The 17468-nt window shown below is 38.9% G+C and overlaps 1 protein-coding gene across 2 annotated transcripts in view; it reads right to left on the bottom strand.

Moving 5' to 3' along the window:
- The window catches only part of washc2c (WASH complex subunit 2C), a 116596-nt gene that overhangs the window by 51524 nt on the left and 47604 nt on the right, over positions 1-17468 (bottom strand). For both annotated transcript variants that reach the window (XM_028795927.2, XM_028795928.2), the window contains exons 15-17: positions 9119-9271; positions 5093-5265; positions 3927-4034 (exon numbers count right to left, since the gene is read on the bottom strand). In XM_028795927.2, the coding sequence (XP_028651760.1) occupies positions 3927-4034; positions 5093-5265; positions 9119-9271 (434 nt within the window). The remainder of the gene's footprint in view (positions 1-3926; positions 4035-5092; positions 5266-9118; positions 9272-17468) is intronic.

Below are 17468 nucleotides of genomic sequence, written 5' to 3'. Positions count from 1 at the left end.
CAGTGGTGCCCCTAATGGGTTACAATATATGAATACAGTATATAAAACAAAAAAATAATATACAGTGCCCTCCATAACATTTGTGACAAAGACACGATTTAAATCCATATGCATTCCATATGCTGAATAGAAAACTTAAGGGAACAAGCCCCCGAAACAAGCAGGAGCTGAAGACGGCTGCATTAGAGGCTTGGCAGGGTTCACCAGGGAAGATCCTCAGCAGCTGATGATGTCTATGAATCTCAGACTTAAAGCAGTCATCGCATGCAAGGGATATCCAGCAAAGTACTAAATATGACTGCTTTAATAGACCTGCCATTGCTGTGTCCCAAACATTGTGGTGCCCTGAAATGGGTGGGGGGCCCTGTAGAAAAAGTGTTGGCATTTCTACATTATGGAAGGTATTGCATATTTATATATATATATATATATATATATATATATATATATATATATATATATATATACACATGGCATTCATAGTCTGAATCACAGTCTGATTGTATGGGTGGTTACCTACCAGGTAACGCTTGTGGTTGGTCAGCAAGTCGGCTAACATCCATCACGGTGCCCTCTTTCAGTTGCGAGAAGCAGATCATAGAATGGTTGAAAATAGTTTTTACTGTCAAATAATGCAAAGAGTACGCGACACGTGTTTCGTCCTAATTCTGGGCTCATCAGGCATACACACTCACTGCACCCCCCTCTCAGGGAACCGAACCTCGGACGTCAGCACCAGAGGCGAAGCCTCTAGCGTTGCACCACGGCGTGTGGTTCAGCATGTACATCGGGGTAATTACATTCATGGCATTTGTAGTCTGAATATATTTTATATATATAGGTAGAATACCCAAAGGGGACTGGGCGGTCTCGTGGCCTGGAACCCCTACAGATTTTATTTTTTTCTCCAGCCTTCTGGAGTTTTTTTTTGTTTTTTCTGTCCACCCTGGCCATCGGACCTTACTCCTTTTTATGTTAACTAAGGTTGTCTTATTTTAATTTCTTATTTGTCTTTTATTCTTCTTTTCTTCATTATGTAAAGCACTTTGAGCTACTTTTTGTATGAAAATGTGCTATATAAATAAATGTTGTTGTTGTTGTTATATATTCATTGCATTCGTAGCCTGAGTCCCGACCTGATTGTATGGGTGGGTACCTACCAGGTAACGTCCGAGGTTTAATCCCCGAGAGGGGAGCAGTAGAGTGTGTACGCCTGATGAGCCCAAATAAGGGCGAAACATGTGTCGCGTACTCTTTGCATTATTTGATAGTAAACTATGAAACAGTCCATGATCTGCTTCTTGCAACTGAAGAGGGCCCTGTGGCAGATGTTTGCCGAGTGGCAGACCAACCACATGTGTTACCTGGTAGGTAACCATCCATACAGTTCACAGTAAACTATGCAATATATATATATATATATATATATATATATATATATATATATATATATATATATATATATATATATATACACTAGGGGGCTTCGCTCGCCAACCCCCTGTGTTTGGTGTTCCAGATACACACCTTTAAGATTGTTGCTATTTCATTAATTTCACTTTTATTTCAGAACTTACGTAAAAACAATATTTGTAATCCTCTGAGTCCCAATGTGCTGAATCCTTTAAATGAGGTCCGTGAGACATGTGTTTAATGAGTGTGTACCATAATTCAGGGTAGGTTTTGGAATTCCAGCACAGACAAAGCGATCCACATCATCAGCAGTTATTAATTTGTTTTGGAAAGTAAGCAATAAATGCGTGTGAGGTAAAACAGCCTTACAATATTTACATACATCTGACATATCACCTGTGTCCATATATTCGATGACTATTCGCCGTTTAGTTATTTCTCAGAGTAATAATTTCTCTTTTTTTGCGCTAATGCAATGTTTACGTTCTTTGTTTGACACTGTCGTTTATTTCTGCTTCCATTTTCTGTATCTTGCTCTGAATGTGTTTCGTGCCCACGTTTTTATTTGAGTCTTTTGAATTCCAGTTGTCATTATCTGTAACCTGCTCTGCATGTGTTTGGCCTCCTTGCATTATAACCTCTTTATGACATTTTACTTTGTTGTCTACTCTGTCTTTCGCCTACCCCCCGGCGTTTTGAACCCGTGCCTGCTGTTTACCGTTAGTAATATGGGTAAGTAATATGGATGATTGCACTTACTGTTAATATGGAGCGTTTTCTGTGGCTGTACTGTCAATAATGCATCACTGTAATGAGATTCACCTATGCTGTATAGTTTGTACGTGTGAGGATGACGTACGTGTAATACGGATCGTTCGTTTATTCTTATTATCCATCAGGTGTTGTGCCTGTGTCATCTGTGGTTGTACTGTTAATATTGTATTACTGTAATGTGATTCAAATATGTTGTTTTGTCCGTATTTGTCGGGTTTCTGTATGATGTCGGGTGTTTGCTTGCGGTTCTTTAGAAGTGCGTGGATTCTGCTGTGTAGTGTGTACGTTTATTTCAGTTGCGCTTTGTAGGAGAATGTGCCTTTCATAGTATCTGGCGATTTACGTACTGCAATTCGCTTTCCGTACTATCTCGGGCTTGATTTGTGAACCTTTGTGGAGTCCGTAGTCTGTCCCGTTTCATTTCCGTACTGCAATTCGCTTTCCGTACTATCTCGGGCTTGATTTGTCAACCTTTGTGGAGTCCGTAGTCTATACCATTTCACTCTGGGTCGGGGGGCTGACTCCTGTGTTTTGTGTGGTGGTGTCGTTGCCTATGGGCGCGTTGCCTCATTTCTTATTTCTGTCAGTGGAGCTCTTTCGGTTTTGAGCCGTAATCTCGGGCTTGATGTGTGACCCTTTGTGGACTGCGTAGTCTGTTCCGTTTCACTCGGGGGCGTGGGTCTGACTCCTCTTTTTTTGTGTGCTATGGGCGCGTTGCCTCATTTCTTATTTATGTTAGTGTGTGTACTCCGTAGTCTGTCCCGTTTCACTCTGGGGCATGGGTCTGACTCCTCTTTTTTGTGTGCTATGGGCGCGTTGCCTCATTTCTTATTTCTGTTAGTGGAGCTGTTTCGTTTTTGAGCCGTAACTCCTTCGTTCTCGGTGGATCGCGCGTTAGTTGAGCTGTGTTGTTTTTGAGCCATTACTCCTGTGATCTCGGTGGATCGCGCTGTTTCGTTTTTGAGTTTATGGGCGCGTTGCCTCATTTGTTATTTATGTTAGTGTGTGTACTCCTTACTCTGTCCCGTTTCACTCTGGGGCGTGGGTCTGACTCCTGTAACCTGCTCTCCATGTGTTTGGCCCCGTTCTTTAACCTCTTTATGACGTTTTACTTTGTTTCCTACTCTGTCTTTTATTTCTGACCTCGCTATATCCTGCTTGCGGCATGTCAGACGGTTCGTAGTCTCTCCCGTTTTGCTCTGGGGCCGGGGGGTGGCTTTGTGTGGCGCCTGCGCACTATGTCTCCTGCGTCCACGGGCAGGTCCCTGCGTCCATATCCGGTTTACCATTCTCGGTTAGTAATATTGATATATATATAATACACACAAGGTGAAACACAAAAATAACTGTACTGGGCTTGGGGCTGAAAGGAAGGGATTGTGTTAAAAAAATGCTTTAGTTGCCTCACATTTTTATGCAATCGTTTTGTTCACCCCAATGAATTAAAGCTGAAAGTCTGCTCTTCAACTGCATCTGAGTTGTTTCATTTAAAATTCATTGTGGTAACGTACAGAACCAAAATTAGAAAAAAATTGTCTCTGTCCAAATATTTATGGACCTAACTGTGTGTGTGTATATATATATATATATATATATATATATATATATATATATATATATATATATATATATTACACACGCACACATATATAATTTTCCTCAATCACTGAACTTTACTTGAATGCTTCATACTAAAAATACAAAAAAAAAAAAACAAAAACAGTATAGAGACGGCTTACCTCTTCTGATTTCTCTGATTCGTCACTTACAGATGGAGGTCTTTTAGGTAAACTGGACAGCAGACTTTTGGTTCCAGGTCCAAACATGGAGACTGCACCAGCAGGTGGCTATATAAAACAACAGTGAAAAGAAACAAACAACAAATGTAATAAAGTTCATCTGTGCAGGCACAAAATGCTATGTCAAGGTATTTAACAAATATTTTAGAATCATTTTGATCTGGGATGTCCAGTCTTGATCTCTGAAGGCCCTGTTGTTAACATGTTTTCATTGCAACTATCATTTACTTCTTGCTTGTTGGCCTAAATATTTAATCATTTGTTCATTTAACAGAATAAGGTAACATCAAATACAACCATTAAATTGTCTCACTGCTGGCTTGTTTTCTTTTCACTTCTATGAACTCACGTCTTCAATGAAGGCTCTGAACAAAGATAGACCCGTTTTCTCTTATAAAAAATGAAGTGCTTACTAGGAAATGGGCTGTTAATTAAGACTTCAAAACAGTAAAGCTTTTAACATTTTGTAGATGTAAATCGTAACTTAGTCATAATCCATATGTTGCTGGATTTCAGTTAAAACATAAAATGATGGATCATTCCACTTTAGAGGACATTAAGTAATTTTTTTACTTTCTCATATACGAAGTATAGGGAAAGTATTGGAATCCTCCAAAAAATTACATTTCAAGATTTTGATGAATCTCAACATTTTAGACCTCCCTGAGTCTCAAAATACCGTTTTTGGAATTATGTCTATGTTTCTGCCTGTTTGTGTGTATGCAAACTTGATATCTTGAGTACCCTTTCACTTAGGTCAATCAAATTTTGCTTAAAAGTACTGGGGTACAAAACGTAGATTTCTAGCAACTTTTGAACTATTTCCGTTAACCAGAAGTGGTGCTTTACCTTTAATTTTTGCAGCGATTTATTCAACTTTAGTTTTATAATAATTGTTCAATATATTATTAATTTGACTGTATTTGTTTTTGATGGTTCCTTAACGTACATAATATAAAAATATAATCATTGTCTTGTGGTTTACTCCTCCAATATTTATCCCCATATCTGAATATACGAAAAAGTCTAGGGTAGACCACTCTCGATATTTTTCAACTATGGCATGCAACCATTTATATTCTCTGTAATCTCCTTTTGTACATTACTTTTTTCCCTGTGATCGCATCTTCCTGATTTTTTTCATTTTTCTTCTGACCAGGAGCAGATGCTGCTGTAGATTTCACATTTCCCTTGAAAATGTCACTGTCTTCATCATCGCCATCATCATCATCCTCTGCACCAAACAAATCCACTTCCTTTTTCTGCTTCACTTTAGAGCCTTTAAAAAGATTTGCAATAAAGTTTTACTTTTTACCTAAGTGTTATTTTAAAACAGTATATACATACCTATCTACACACACACACGCACGCACGCACACACACACACGCACGCACACACACACACACACACAGAGTTGGCTTTTATAATTAACCAAGAAATGTATTAAGAGGGTTTGATAACATATTGATGGATGACCATTTCAATTTTACTGGGCAGACATACTTCTATTTTTCAAGCAGTTTTCAGCTTCATTCTTGCAAATTCAGACCTGCTAAACAGTATTGCTCCTGCACAGGTCTTAAATACTCCAAGGCCTGTGGAACAAGTAAAAAGTTTCCAGCAGACATCTTCCTTAAATGCACAGACCATCTCAACTAGATTTTACTCAAAGTTTCTCTAGGAGTACAGAGGGCCTCAAACTATGACATGGAGGAAGCCCTTTTTATTTTAGTCACTTGTAGAAATTCTCTCAGCTACTCTTCAAAGCTCACATGCATAAGGACAGTTATATAGATGGATGAGTTAACAGTGAGTTGAGTGAGAGTGTTCTTCTGCTTCTACACCACTGGACATATCTGCCTCCCTGAAAGCCTTTACGGGTGAACAGAAGTAATCTAAAATAATGAAAAGACAGCAAACCTCAGATGGTGCTTAAAGCTTTTCCAAATGCTTGAGTCATCAAAGTCTTGACAAGCAAACTTACACCTATTAAGAATTAAATGAACCACCCATTCATCTTATATCTGATTCTGCGTTAGTGATGGGTGAACCCCATAGAGTTTGTTTCACTGTGAGTTCAGCAAAATCATGAAAATGTTCACAGACTTCACGGAACTCTGCAGAATGCACTAAAGTCAATGTGGAAAGGAGGAACTGAACTAATTTTAAGTCGATTGAACTGGTCTTTTAAGTGGCCTTGGGGTGGATAAATGTCTAACAGTATTACTGGACTGATTATGGTGGCCAAAAATGTGATCTGAGCTGTGAGCCAGCAGTGTTTACCACTGTGTCATCCTGCTTCAAACAACAAAAGATGCAGACACAACAAATACCACAAAATGCAAAAAATGTCCTAAAAGTTGCAATAAGTAAAAAAAAAATATATATATTAGATCATTACGCTCAGAGTTCTACTCTTGGGGCATACATTAGAAGTGAAAAAAGCAGTGGCGTGAGACAGGCTCATTCAATTGTTTGACATGGCTCCGGGCAAAGCTAGAACCTCTTTCAGTTTCGATATACAGTACTGTGCAAAAGTTTTAGGCAGGTGTGAAAAAATGCTGTAAACAAAGAATGCTTTCAAAAATGGAAGTGTTAATCATTTATTTTCATCAATCAACAAAATGCAGTGAATGAACAAAAGAGAAATCTAAATCAAATCAATATTTGGTGTGACCACCCTTTGCTTTCAAAACAGCATCAATTCTTCTAGGTTTTTGAAGGAACTCGGCTGATAGGTTGTTCCAAACATCTTGGAGAACTAACCACAGATCTTCTGTGGATGTAGGCTTCCTCACATCCATCTGTCTCTTCATGTAATCCCAGACACACTCGATGATGTTGAGATCAGGGCTCTGTGGGGGCCATACCATCACTTCCAGGACTTCTTGTTCTTCTTTACGCTGAAGATAGTTCTTAATGACTTTGGCTGTATGTTTGGGGTCGTTGTCCTGCTGCAGAATAAATTTGGGGCCAATCATACGCCTGCATGATGGATAAGTATCTGTCTGTATTTCTCAGCATTGAGAACACCATTAATCCTGACCAAATCTCCAACTCCATTTGCAGAAATGCAGCCCCAAATGTTCAAGGAACCTCCACCATGCTTCACTGTTGCATGCAGACACTCATTATTGTACCGCTCTCCAGCCCTTCAATGAACAAACTGCCTTTTGCTACAGCCAAATATTTCAAATTTTGACTCATCGGTCCAGAGCACCTGCTGCCATTTTTCTGCACCCCAGTTCCTATGTTTTCGTGCATACTTGAGTCGCTTGGCCTTGTTTCCACGTCGGAGGTATGGCTTTTTGGCTGCAACTCTTCCATGAAGACCACTTCTGGCCAGACTTCTCCGGACAGTAGATGGGTGTACCTGGGTCCCACTGGTTTCTGCCAGTTCTGAGCTGATGGCACTGCTGGACATCTTCCGATTTCGAAGGGTAATAAGCTTGATGTGTCTTTCATCTGCTGCACTAAGTTTCCTTGGCTGACCACTGCGTCTACGATCCTCAACGTTGCCCGTTTCTTTGTGCTTCTTCAAAAAAGCTTGAACAGCACATCTTGAAACCCCAGTCTGCTTTGGAAATCTTTATCTGGGAGAGACCTTGCTGATGCAGTATAACTACCTTGTGTCTTGTTGCTGTGCTCAATCTTGCCATGACATGAAACTGTCTTCCACAACCTCACCTTGGTAGCAGAGTTTGGCTGTTCCTCACCCAGTTTTAAGCCTCCTACACAGCAGTTTCTGTTTCAGTTAATGACTGTGTTTCAACCTACGTGTGACATTGATGATCATTAGCACCTGTTTGGAAGAATTGGTTGATCAGACACCTGACTATAGTCCTACAAAATCCCTGACTTAGTGCAAGTGTACCTTAATAAGAATTGATGCTGGTTTGAAGGCAAAAGGTAGTAACACCAAATATTGATTTGATTTAGATTTTTCTTTTGTTCGCTCACTTTGCATTTTGTAAATTGATAACAATAAACAATCATTATTTATATTTCTGAAAGCATTCTTTGTTAACAGCATTTTTTCACACCTGCCTAAAACTTTTGCACAGTACTGTATCTGTGCAGATATTTTCATATTTTTAATACAAAAGAAAAGCCTTGTCAACAAGTAATAAATGTTTTGTTTTTATTATTTTAGAGTGTATCTTATGTTTGTTGATGATTTCCTTTAAGGCGTGTTCTGAGATTGTAGCAAGGCACATGGCTAATTTGCATGTATAATTAGCCCTGCCCACAGGGATCAGTGTTATACTGTATATCAGCTCATAGTACTCCTAATTATGGTCAGCTTATAAATACATACATAGTTGAAATCCACACTGTTTCTCATCCTTTGTGGCTTCAGGACACATTTTTGCCTTTTAAAGTTCACTGACGACTCACATGCAGAAACTGAAGAGCCAGGGTTTAGGGTTGGAAGAGTGGTGCTTCCACTTGGGTTAAATAAGTGTGGTTAGCTACAGGAAAAATATCACGCACCACTATCAAGCTCCAAATGGCTTTTTCTTTTCTTTTTTTTCCCTCTTGTGTGTGATGCCCTGCAACAGCTATGTCCACAAAGACCTTACAATAAGTATTTGTGAAAGTTCTCTACATGACTGATACAAGCTCTGTGATGTCAAACCATCATAGGGTGACTGGAAAAAAAAATGTTCACCAAAGCCAGCTGCACAGCAAATTTCCAGAAAAACATTTAGTGAACAAGGTCACTGGCTAACACATTACATTTGCTGCAAAAAACACTTCAGCAGATTTCACAAATCAGCGCTATTCATATTATATAATTGCGGTTAGCCAGTCCATTATTTGCTGTGAAGTGACACTCTTAAAGATAAAAGACTTTCTTTTTTTTGTCTGGTTTGTATGAACCATGAAGAGATGTGTTAATTTTTCAGCAGTGAACCTTTGTGGACTCCATTATAGTGTGAGCCAAAGAGTCTTATCTACCAAAAGGCTAATTTTTTATAAAGCTGCTTGCTATTTGAAAAGGAAGTTGTTCTTGTGATTTTTCATTCATTTTGAACAAGTTGAAACATAAAATAAATGTAAGAGAAGAGACAGGTTTGATAATGCTCTACAGGGTTGTACAGTTTATAAAATAAAAAAAACCCTCTACCAGAAGCAGAAGCCATCTGAGTGTTTCTGCCAAAGAAGTCATCATCGTCTTCATCATCATCAAATAGACTAGATAATGCTGGCTGCTTAGATGTATTCTGGGCTTTCTGTTCTATATTTTTCTCTTTATCTTTCTGCTTTGCATCAACTGAAACTGAAAAACAATTATAAACACCAACATAATCAATAATGCAAAAAAAGGGGGTTGTAACAATACAGCAGAGACATAGAAAATTGTATTGCAAACTTTCCAATAATGACTATTTATTCAATTTTAAAATCAGTTTATCATAATATGCTGAATTCTACAATATCAACCTTTAAATATATTTCTGAGTGCTGGCACAATAGCACTTTTACTATGGAGCTGTATGCTTTAATTGTAGGGTATTCAAAACTTGTATACACACATATATACTGATAAATATCCTTTAAGTAGCACAAAGACGTAAGGTAAAACTAAAAACAATAGCTTCAGTAAGAAAACGATAAAAATTGCATTTCAGACACTTTCACATTTCTAGGACAGAAGACTTTAGTCCCTTTAAGCTAATCAAAGTTACTATTGATAGAGCCAAACTCAATGTGTAAGAGAAAACAAAGACAATCAACTGCATCAAAACAAAGCGATGACGCAAACTACGAATTCATTTTCAACAGCACATTTAAAAGGAGAAAAATAACTGAAAATATAAATAATCTTTCTCTGGCATATACTCTTCTACCATACAACTCTCTATTTACATTCTTATTTTAATCCACAACTGTTCCATTTAATCAGGTATAGTTTGATTTTAAACATTTTTTTTTATTATTTATGAAGCACCTTTCACAGAGAGTCACAAAGCACTGTACACCACAGAAAACAACTAAAACATGCAGTTAAAACAGTAAAAAATAAAATAAAAGCTAGCCGTTTATTAATTTCACTCAGGAATTCGACCAGGGCAGATAACTTATGAAGGTGTTGTGGTTTAAAAGAGCATGAAATCTGAATATCATCAGGAAAAATGTGATATGAAACATCTCTAAAAGAATGTAAAATTCAAGCTAAAGGAAGAATGTATAAGGAAAATAACACTGGCCCAAGAACAGATCCCTGCGGCATTCCACATGACAAAGACGCTGGGGTTGATGTGAACTCACCCACACTAACTAAGAAACCCCTTTCTGCCAAATAAGAAGTAAACCAGTCTAAGGCAGTCCCAGAGATACCCACGCAATGATTTAACCTATCAATCAGAAGCATATGGTCTACAGTATCAAATGCTGCGAGAGTACAGGGACTTATCACTCCCCCACATCAGCCGCCGTCAAAAGGCCATTAGCCACCTTAAGAAGTGTTGTTTCTGTGGAATGTTATTTCCTAAAGCCAAACTAAAATGCATCTAAAATTTGGTATTTACTAAAAAAAAAAAAAAAGTCAGCTGTGATTCAACTACCTTTTCTAAAATTTTATCTAGGAATGGGAATTTAGAGATGGGCCTCTGATTATTAAAATCAAAGGGATTAAGATTAGTTTTTTTTCAATAAAACTTGCACAATAGCACACTTGGAACAAACCTCACAAGGAGAGAAGAATTTATCATGGGCACCAAATTTGAACCAATCAAGTGAAGAACTCGTAGAAAAAGAGAAAACAGAAGAATATCCAACATACAAGATGAAGGATTAAAGTAAAAAAAATGTCAAGAGATACTGGGGAAAAGGAATTCAGACTGAAAGAGCAATGCTGATGGTCCTTAAAATGTAACATAATTTTAAGTAATTTTTTTTAAATTCAAAAACATATTTGGTTACATATATGTTTTGTTTTTCATTTGATATGCATTAGGTATGGAGTAGGCAATGATAAAATTCAACTGGAATTGGGATAAACAGCATGTTCACACATGGTAAGAAAAATTACTGCTTATTACTGGTCTTGTGCTCATTCAGCAACAGATGACTGGGGCTATAATCAGTTGCTGGCAAAAGTACCATACTTGACAATGCTTACCAACTTCTACAAGCAGTAAATTGAAACGGATGATGACAATGAGTACTGCAAATGGCTCCCCACTCCTGACATCACGCTTCCCCCTTAGCCCACAGAAATTAACGTGAATATATTGCTCCTGCAAGTGAACTATGATACTTAGCGCAATGAGAAAAGTCGCAAAATCAACCGGAATGTTCAAGCAAATTATACAACAAAACTCAACCTAAATCTGTTAATTAGTTCTCTCGTGAAAAGCGGATAGACATACAGGCAGACAGACAGACGTTGGATTTCATATACAGGTGCTGGTCATAAAATTAGAATATCATGACAAAGTTGATTTATTTCAGTAATTCCATTCAAAAAGTGAAACTTGTATATTAGATTCATTCATTACACACAGACTGATGTATTTCAAATGTTTATTTCTTTTAATGTTGATGATTATAACTGACAACTAATGAAAGTCCCAAATTCAGTATCTCAGAAAATTAGAATATCAATTAAGACCAATGCAAAAAAAGGATTTTTAGAAACGTTGGCCAACTGAAAGGTATGAACATGAAAAGTTTGAGCATGTACAGCACTCAATATTTAGTTGGGGCTCCTTTGGCCTGGATTACTGCAGCAATGCGGCGTGGCATGGAGTCGATCAGTCTGTGGCGCTGCTCAGGTGTTATGAGAGCCCATGTTGCTCTGATAGTGGCCTTCAGCTCTTCTGAATTGTTGGGTCTGGTGTATGGCATCTTCCTCTTCACAATACCCCATAGATTTTCTATGGGGTTAAGGTCAGGCGAGTTTGCTGGCCAATCAAGAACAGGGATACCATGGTCCTTAAACCAGGTACTGGTAGCTTTGGCACTGTGTGCAGGTGCCAGATCCTGTTGGAAAATGAAATCTGCATCTCCATAAAGTTCGTCAGCAGCAGGAAGCATGAAGTGCTCTAAAACTTCCTGGTAGACGGCTGCGTTGACCTTGGACCTCAGAAAACACAATGGACCAACACCAGCAGATAACATGGCATCCCAAACCATCACTGACTGTGGAAACTTTACACTGGACCTCACGCAACGTGGATTCTGTGCCTCTCTTCTCTTCTTCCAGACTCTGGGACCTTGATTTCCAAAGGAAATGCAAAATTTACTTTCATCAGAGAACATAACTTTGGACCACTCAGCAGCAGTCCAAAGGCAAGACGCTTCTGACGCTGTCTCTTGTTCAAGAGTGGCTTGACACAAGGAATGCGACAGCTGAAACCCATGTCTTGCATACGTCTGTGCGTGGTGGTTCTTGAAGCACTGACTCCAGCTGCAGTCCACTCTTTGTGAATCTCCCCCACATTTTTGAATGGGTTTTGTTTCACAATCCTCTCCAGGGTGTGGTTATCCCTATTGCTTGTACACTTTTTTCTACCATATCTTGTCGTTCCCTTCGCCTCTCTATTAATGTGGTTGGACACAGAGCTCTGTGAACAGCCAGCCTCTTTAGCAATGACCTTTTGTGTCTTGCCCTCCTTCTGCAAGGTGTCAATGGTCGTCTTTTGGACAACTGTCAAGTCAGCAGTCTTCCCCTTGATTGTGTAGCCTACAGAACTAGACTGAGAGACCATTTAAAGGCTTTTGCAGGTGTTTTGAGTTAATTAGCTGATTAGAGTGTGGCACCAGGTGTCTTCAATATTGAACCTTTTCACAATATTCTAATTTTCCGAGATACTGAATTTGGGACTTTCATTAGTTGTCAGTTACAATCATTAACATTAAAAGAAATAAACATTTGAAATACATCAGTCTGTGTGTAATGAATGAATCTAATATACAAGTTTCACTTTTTGAATGGAATTACTGAAATAAATCAACTTTGTCATGATATTCTAATTTTATGACCAGCACCTGTATCTCTCTATTATAAAAAAAAAAATCTTGGCAGGGAGACCAGGGAGATGAGACGTTATCTTCTCGGAAGACAATTTGACGTCCTGCGAGAGACACTTTAACGTCACGCGAGACAAGGCAGTGAGACAGAAGGACAGCTGGTTTACAGGCTTTTAAATGATCGACGTGCAGCGCAACAAGCAGAACACGCACCTTGGCAGAAGCAGCACAACGCCAGTAGCTGATCCGTCCGCTTCTCCTTAGTGTTCGTTCAGCTCATCCCCTTCACAACGCGAGTGGAAGAGACCCAAAGTGGCAGGAGCGTAGCGCGCCTCCAGGGGGTTGAGCGAAGCGATCAAGACCTGATCATCTCGGAGAGACACTTGAAACTAGACATTACAACCTTAGGAAGCAAAACCCGTGAGACGGTGACTTTTGCACGTCACGCCCTACTTACAAACAATTTAAAACAAGTTCACGGACATCTAACCTAGCAGCTGTTAGAATGCTTTTGGCAGACACACTTCAGGTGCTCCCAGCTCTTAAACAATGAGAAGCAGAACACACAGCACACCAGCTGCAGCAAGCCAGCAGATGATCTGAGTGCTTCTCCTTAGCGTGCGTTCAGCCCTCACCCCCAACTTCAACACCGCTAGTCGCAGAGACGCGAAGTGGCAAAAAGACAGCTGCTGTACAGGCTTTTAAATAATTCGACACAAAGCGGGATAAGCAGAACACGCAGCTCACCAGCAGCAGCAAGACAGCAGTTGAACCGACCGCATCTCTTTAAAGTGCGTTCAGACCCCCCCCCCCCTTCAGAATGCGAGCAGCAATCTGTTTATCCAGTAAACCAAACCCAGGGGTGGGCGAGCGAAGCCCCCTAGTGTGTGTGTGTGTATATATATATTAGTGGTATAAAGCGCACTATAGCACCCCGCTGAACCCACCAGACAGACGTCCCTGACACACTTGTAAAAGCACAAGAAGATTATTCTAATATTTTCTTCTATAAAGTGCACAAAGCACCGCACACTCCACAATTCTCCAGTAATAAATCAATAATCAACACAATAACAATAACCAATCCTCCAACTCCCAGCAGCTCCGTCACGCTTCCACCCAACTCCGGCTCGATCTGCTTTTAATCCTTTTAAAGTCTCTGACCTGGAAGTATTTTGTCTCTGGGACAAACGCCTTCTTCAGATGTCCCGGAAGTACTGTGGGTTTCCGTCCTCGTGACTCCTAAGTACTTCCGGGTTAACGTCACCATAATAGTCCCCGCGTTCTTGGTGAGCTCCCCCTGGCGGCACCCACAGCACCCAACAGGGCTGAAGAACCAGACTCCATGTCCCATGCTGCTCTGCGGGAATCATTTCCGTCCAGGGAAGCTGCCATCTAGCGTCCCAGGGGATGTAGTGTCCTAAAAAGGCTCTCTCTCTCTCTCTCTCTATTATATATATATATATATATATATATATATATATATATATATATATATATATATATATATATATAGATTACTTGTATCAAAAGTACAATTAAATGCAGGACCTCTCTGTTTTATACACAGTAGTACAGTCTAAAAAAGTTCTTACAAACCTAAAATGATTTAGAATACCATCATTCTGCATGCAAGTCATAATATAATAGCTAAAGCATGAGCCAGTTAAGCACTGACATTCAGCGTGAGCAAACATTCTAAAGATTGCATCTTTAAGTCAGCTGCTCCCACTTTAAAAAGGAGCTAAACCATTCATGAAAACCCCTTCATAAAGTGAGCCTTCATAACTAATTACAATCAATTTAAAAAGAAAAAAGCTTTTAAGCATTCCCTTACTCCAAAATGGGCACAGTTTTTGTTCAATTAACACTGAGCTACATTGAAAATTAGCATAATTAGTTTAATAACAACAACAGTCAGCGATGCAAACTCTAAGAAGACATTACCATTAATTAAATCATTTTAATAAAGTACTTTTCTTTGCTCAATCACTTTTAGTTTCATATGAAGTAAATGACCTTACAATTTTATTGGGTTTCTCCAACTGTTTCACAATGTGTCTTAGACTTGTGATACCCAGGATTATGTGAAAAGACACATGAGCAACACCCATGACAGAGTGGGTTACCCACAGCATTTGAATGCACAAATGACAGTCTGTGGATCAGCCCTGTGCCACTTGGAGAATGCCTTGATGCTTAACACAGCAGCATCAGCCATGGAAGTAACTGAGACTGGGGATTGCGCATCATCAACATTTAGCCCCACCCCATTACACAAGCTGCAGTGAGATGTACTTGGGATAACTGCATGGATGACTAGGTGTTGGCACCAGCGAATCGCATTTTGACTCTCCATTTATACAAAACTTTTGTGAAGCAGCGGTTTCTAAACAAAGGAGAAACCTATATTTTAGAAAACTGACCAAGTCAAATATTTTACATATTTTTGTAGCCTATTTGTTTTCTGGCTTAGTATTGCAATAACAAACGTGTCCAACAAAAAATATTTGAGTAAAAGTAGGTATTTGCCTTTGAAAATGTAGTGAAGTAAAAGTGAATGGATACAGAAAGTTTTATAGCCAAGAAAAGATTTTCTCATCAGACTGGACGGCCCAACACAGACTTGATTACAGAATGCCCAGGAGATGGCGTTGATCTCCAGGACTGTTGACTGTGTCGGATTTTATTTATGACTTTTTCTTTTACAATTTTACTTTTCTCCGTTGTCAACTGGCCATAGTTCTTCAGTTAAATAATGGATGGATATTGTTGGTTTCCAGTTATGTTTAATTAGTTTCCACCTTGTTTCTTGTGTGTTTTAACTAATACATGTTTTATGTGTACTAGTTCTATATTTAGTAATTAGTATAAACTATACTTGTATTTTAACAGAATTGTTCACAGCATTCTGCACCTGCACATAATGAAGAGTGTGACAGAAAAAAATAGTTATAATTGTAAAGCAGAAATATTCTCTAAAATACTACAGTGCAGTAATCAAGCATTTCTACTTTGTTACTACACAACACTGGAAACATCGCAGAAATTAACAGATTTTATTCAGCTATGGTGATAACTAAAAGTAAAATTGGTCATTTGTAATGGTAGTAATAGGTCCTCACAATAAAACAACAAAGATTTGGAGTACAAAAAACACCCATCCATTTTTTTAACCTGCTTATCTAAGGCAGGGTCATAGGGCAGCTGGAGCCTATACAGTAATAGCAATCACTGGGCACAAGTCATGAACAACACCTGGACAGGGTGCATGTCCACTGCAGCACAAAAACATTGCTTGCATAATAAGAAAAAAAAATGTTCAGCACCTGGGGCCTCATGCATAACGCCGTGCATAGAATTCACACTAAAACATGGTGTACGGACACAAGCGGAAATGTTCGTACACACAAAAAAATCCAGATGCATACATCTGTGCACACGCCAACTTCCATGTTCTTCCTCTACATAAATCCCAGTCAGAGTGAAAAGTAATGCACGTGCACACCCCTGCTGCCCCACCCCAACTCTTCCCAGAATTACGCCTCTTTGAATATGCAAATCAATATAAATAGCCCTTAAGCTCAGCGTTCTGTGAAAAGGCAATGGCAAAAGCACTTTGGGTTTGGGGAAGTAGAAGAATTTCAGCGAATACCAAGTGGAGGCAAAGAAAAACGTACTCTTTGTTGGTTTAAACAACAAAAGGAAGTTGATTGAGTGACATAGAGTGTCAGAGAAACTCGAAAGCTCAAATTCACAAAGTCGCCCAGTGCCCGAAATAAAAAAAAGAATTTATCAGATATCAAAGTCGCCGTGAAAACGCGAGTCTTAGCCCACCATCTGAGTGTCATATGGAAGCGTATTAGGGTACAGAGAAAAGAAAAACAAAATAGAAACGCAGCTGAAAAAAATGTCCAAATGTCAACTTTAATCTCGAAATTTCCACTTTAATCATGTACTTTATTTTGTCATCAAAGTAGAACGTCAGAAACTTCATCTTAAAACCGTTTAATTTACTGGTTTCTCAGATCCCATCGTAACTAAAGTAGCACGTTAAATGCTTCTTTCTGTGTGTTCTTTTATGTGTTCTATGTGTGTGAATCACTACGTGCTTCTTAAACAGGCTTTCTCTTCCGCGGACAGACACAGAATTACATTTGTGATATTACAGCTCTCTGAACAATTTTAAACTGCGATATACTTGGGAGTTAATACACTCCTGGACGCCAAATACTTTTTGCTGCACTTTTTAAGTTAACGTCACAATTCACAAAGAAATGTGAAATTTTAATGGAACACATTTTTTTTCATGCAAAGAGCATCACAATTACTGCAACATTGATCATTTTACACACTGCCAATGAACTGTAAAAACTTAAAAAAAACTACTGCAACAATCAATTATTATATGTACAAGGTGCAACTGACGCCATTGATGAAATTCAGTAAATCACTGAGCCTGAACATTTGAAATGGCTGCACACAACCACACACAGGTA

The sequence above is a fragment of the Erpetoichthys calabaricus genome, chromosome 2 (genome assembly GCF_900747795.2).
Source record: "Erpetoichthys calabaricus chromosome 2, fErpCal1.3, whole genome shotgun sequence".
NCBI classification, from domain to species: domain Eukaryota; kingdom Metazoa; phylum Chordata; class Cladistia; order Polypteriformes; family Polypteridae; genus Erpetoichthys; species Erpetoichthys calabaricus.
The sequence above is the reverse complement of the archived record's forward strand: the minus strand, read 5'-3'. Positions and strand labels throughout refer to the sequence as shown.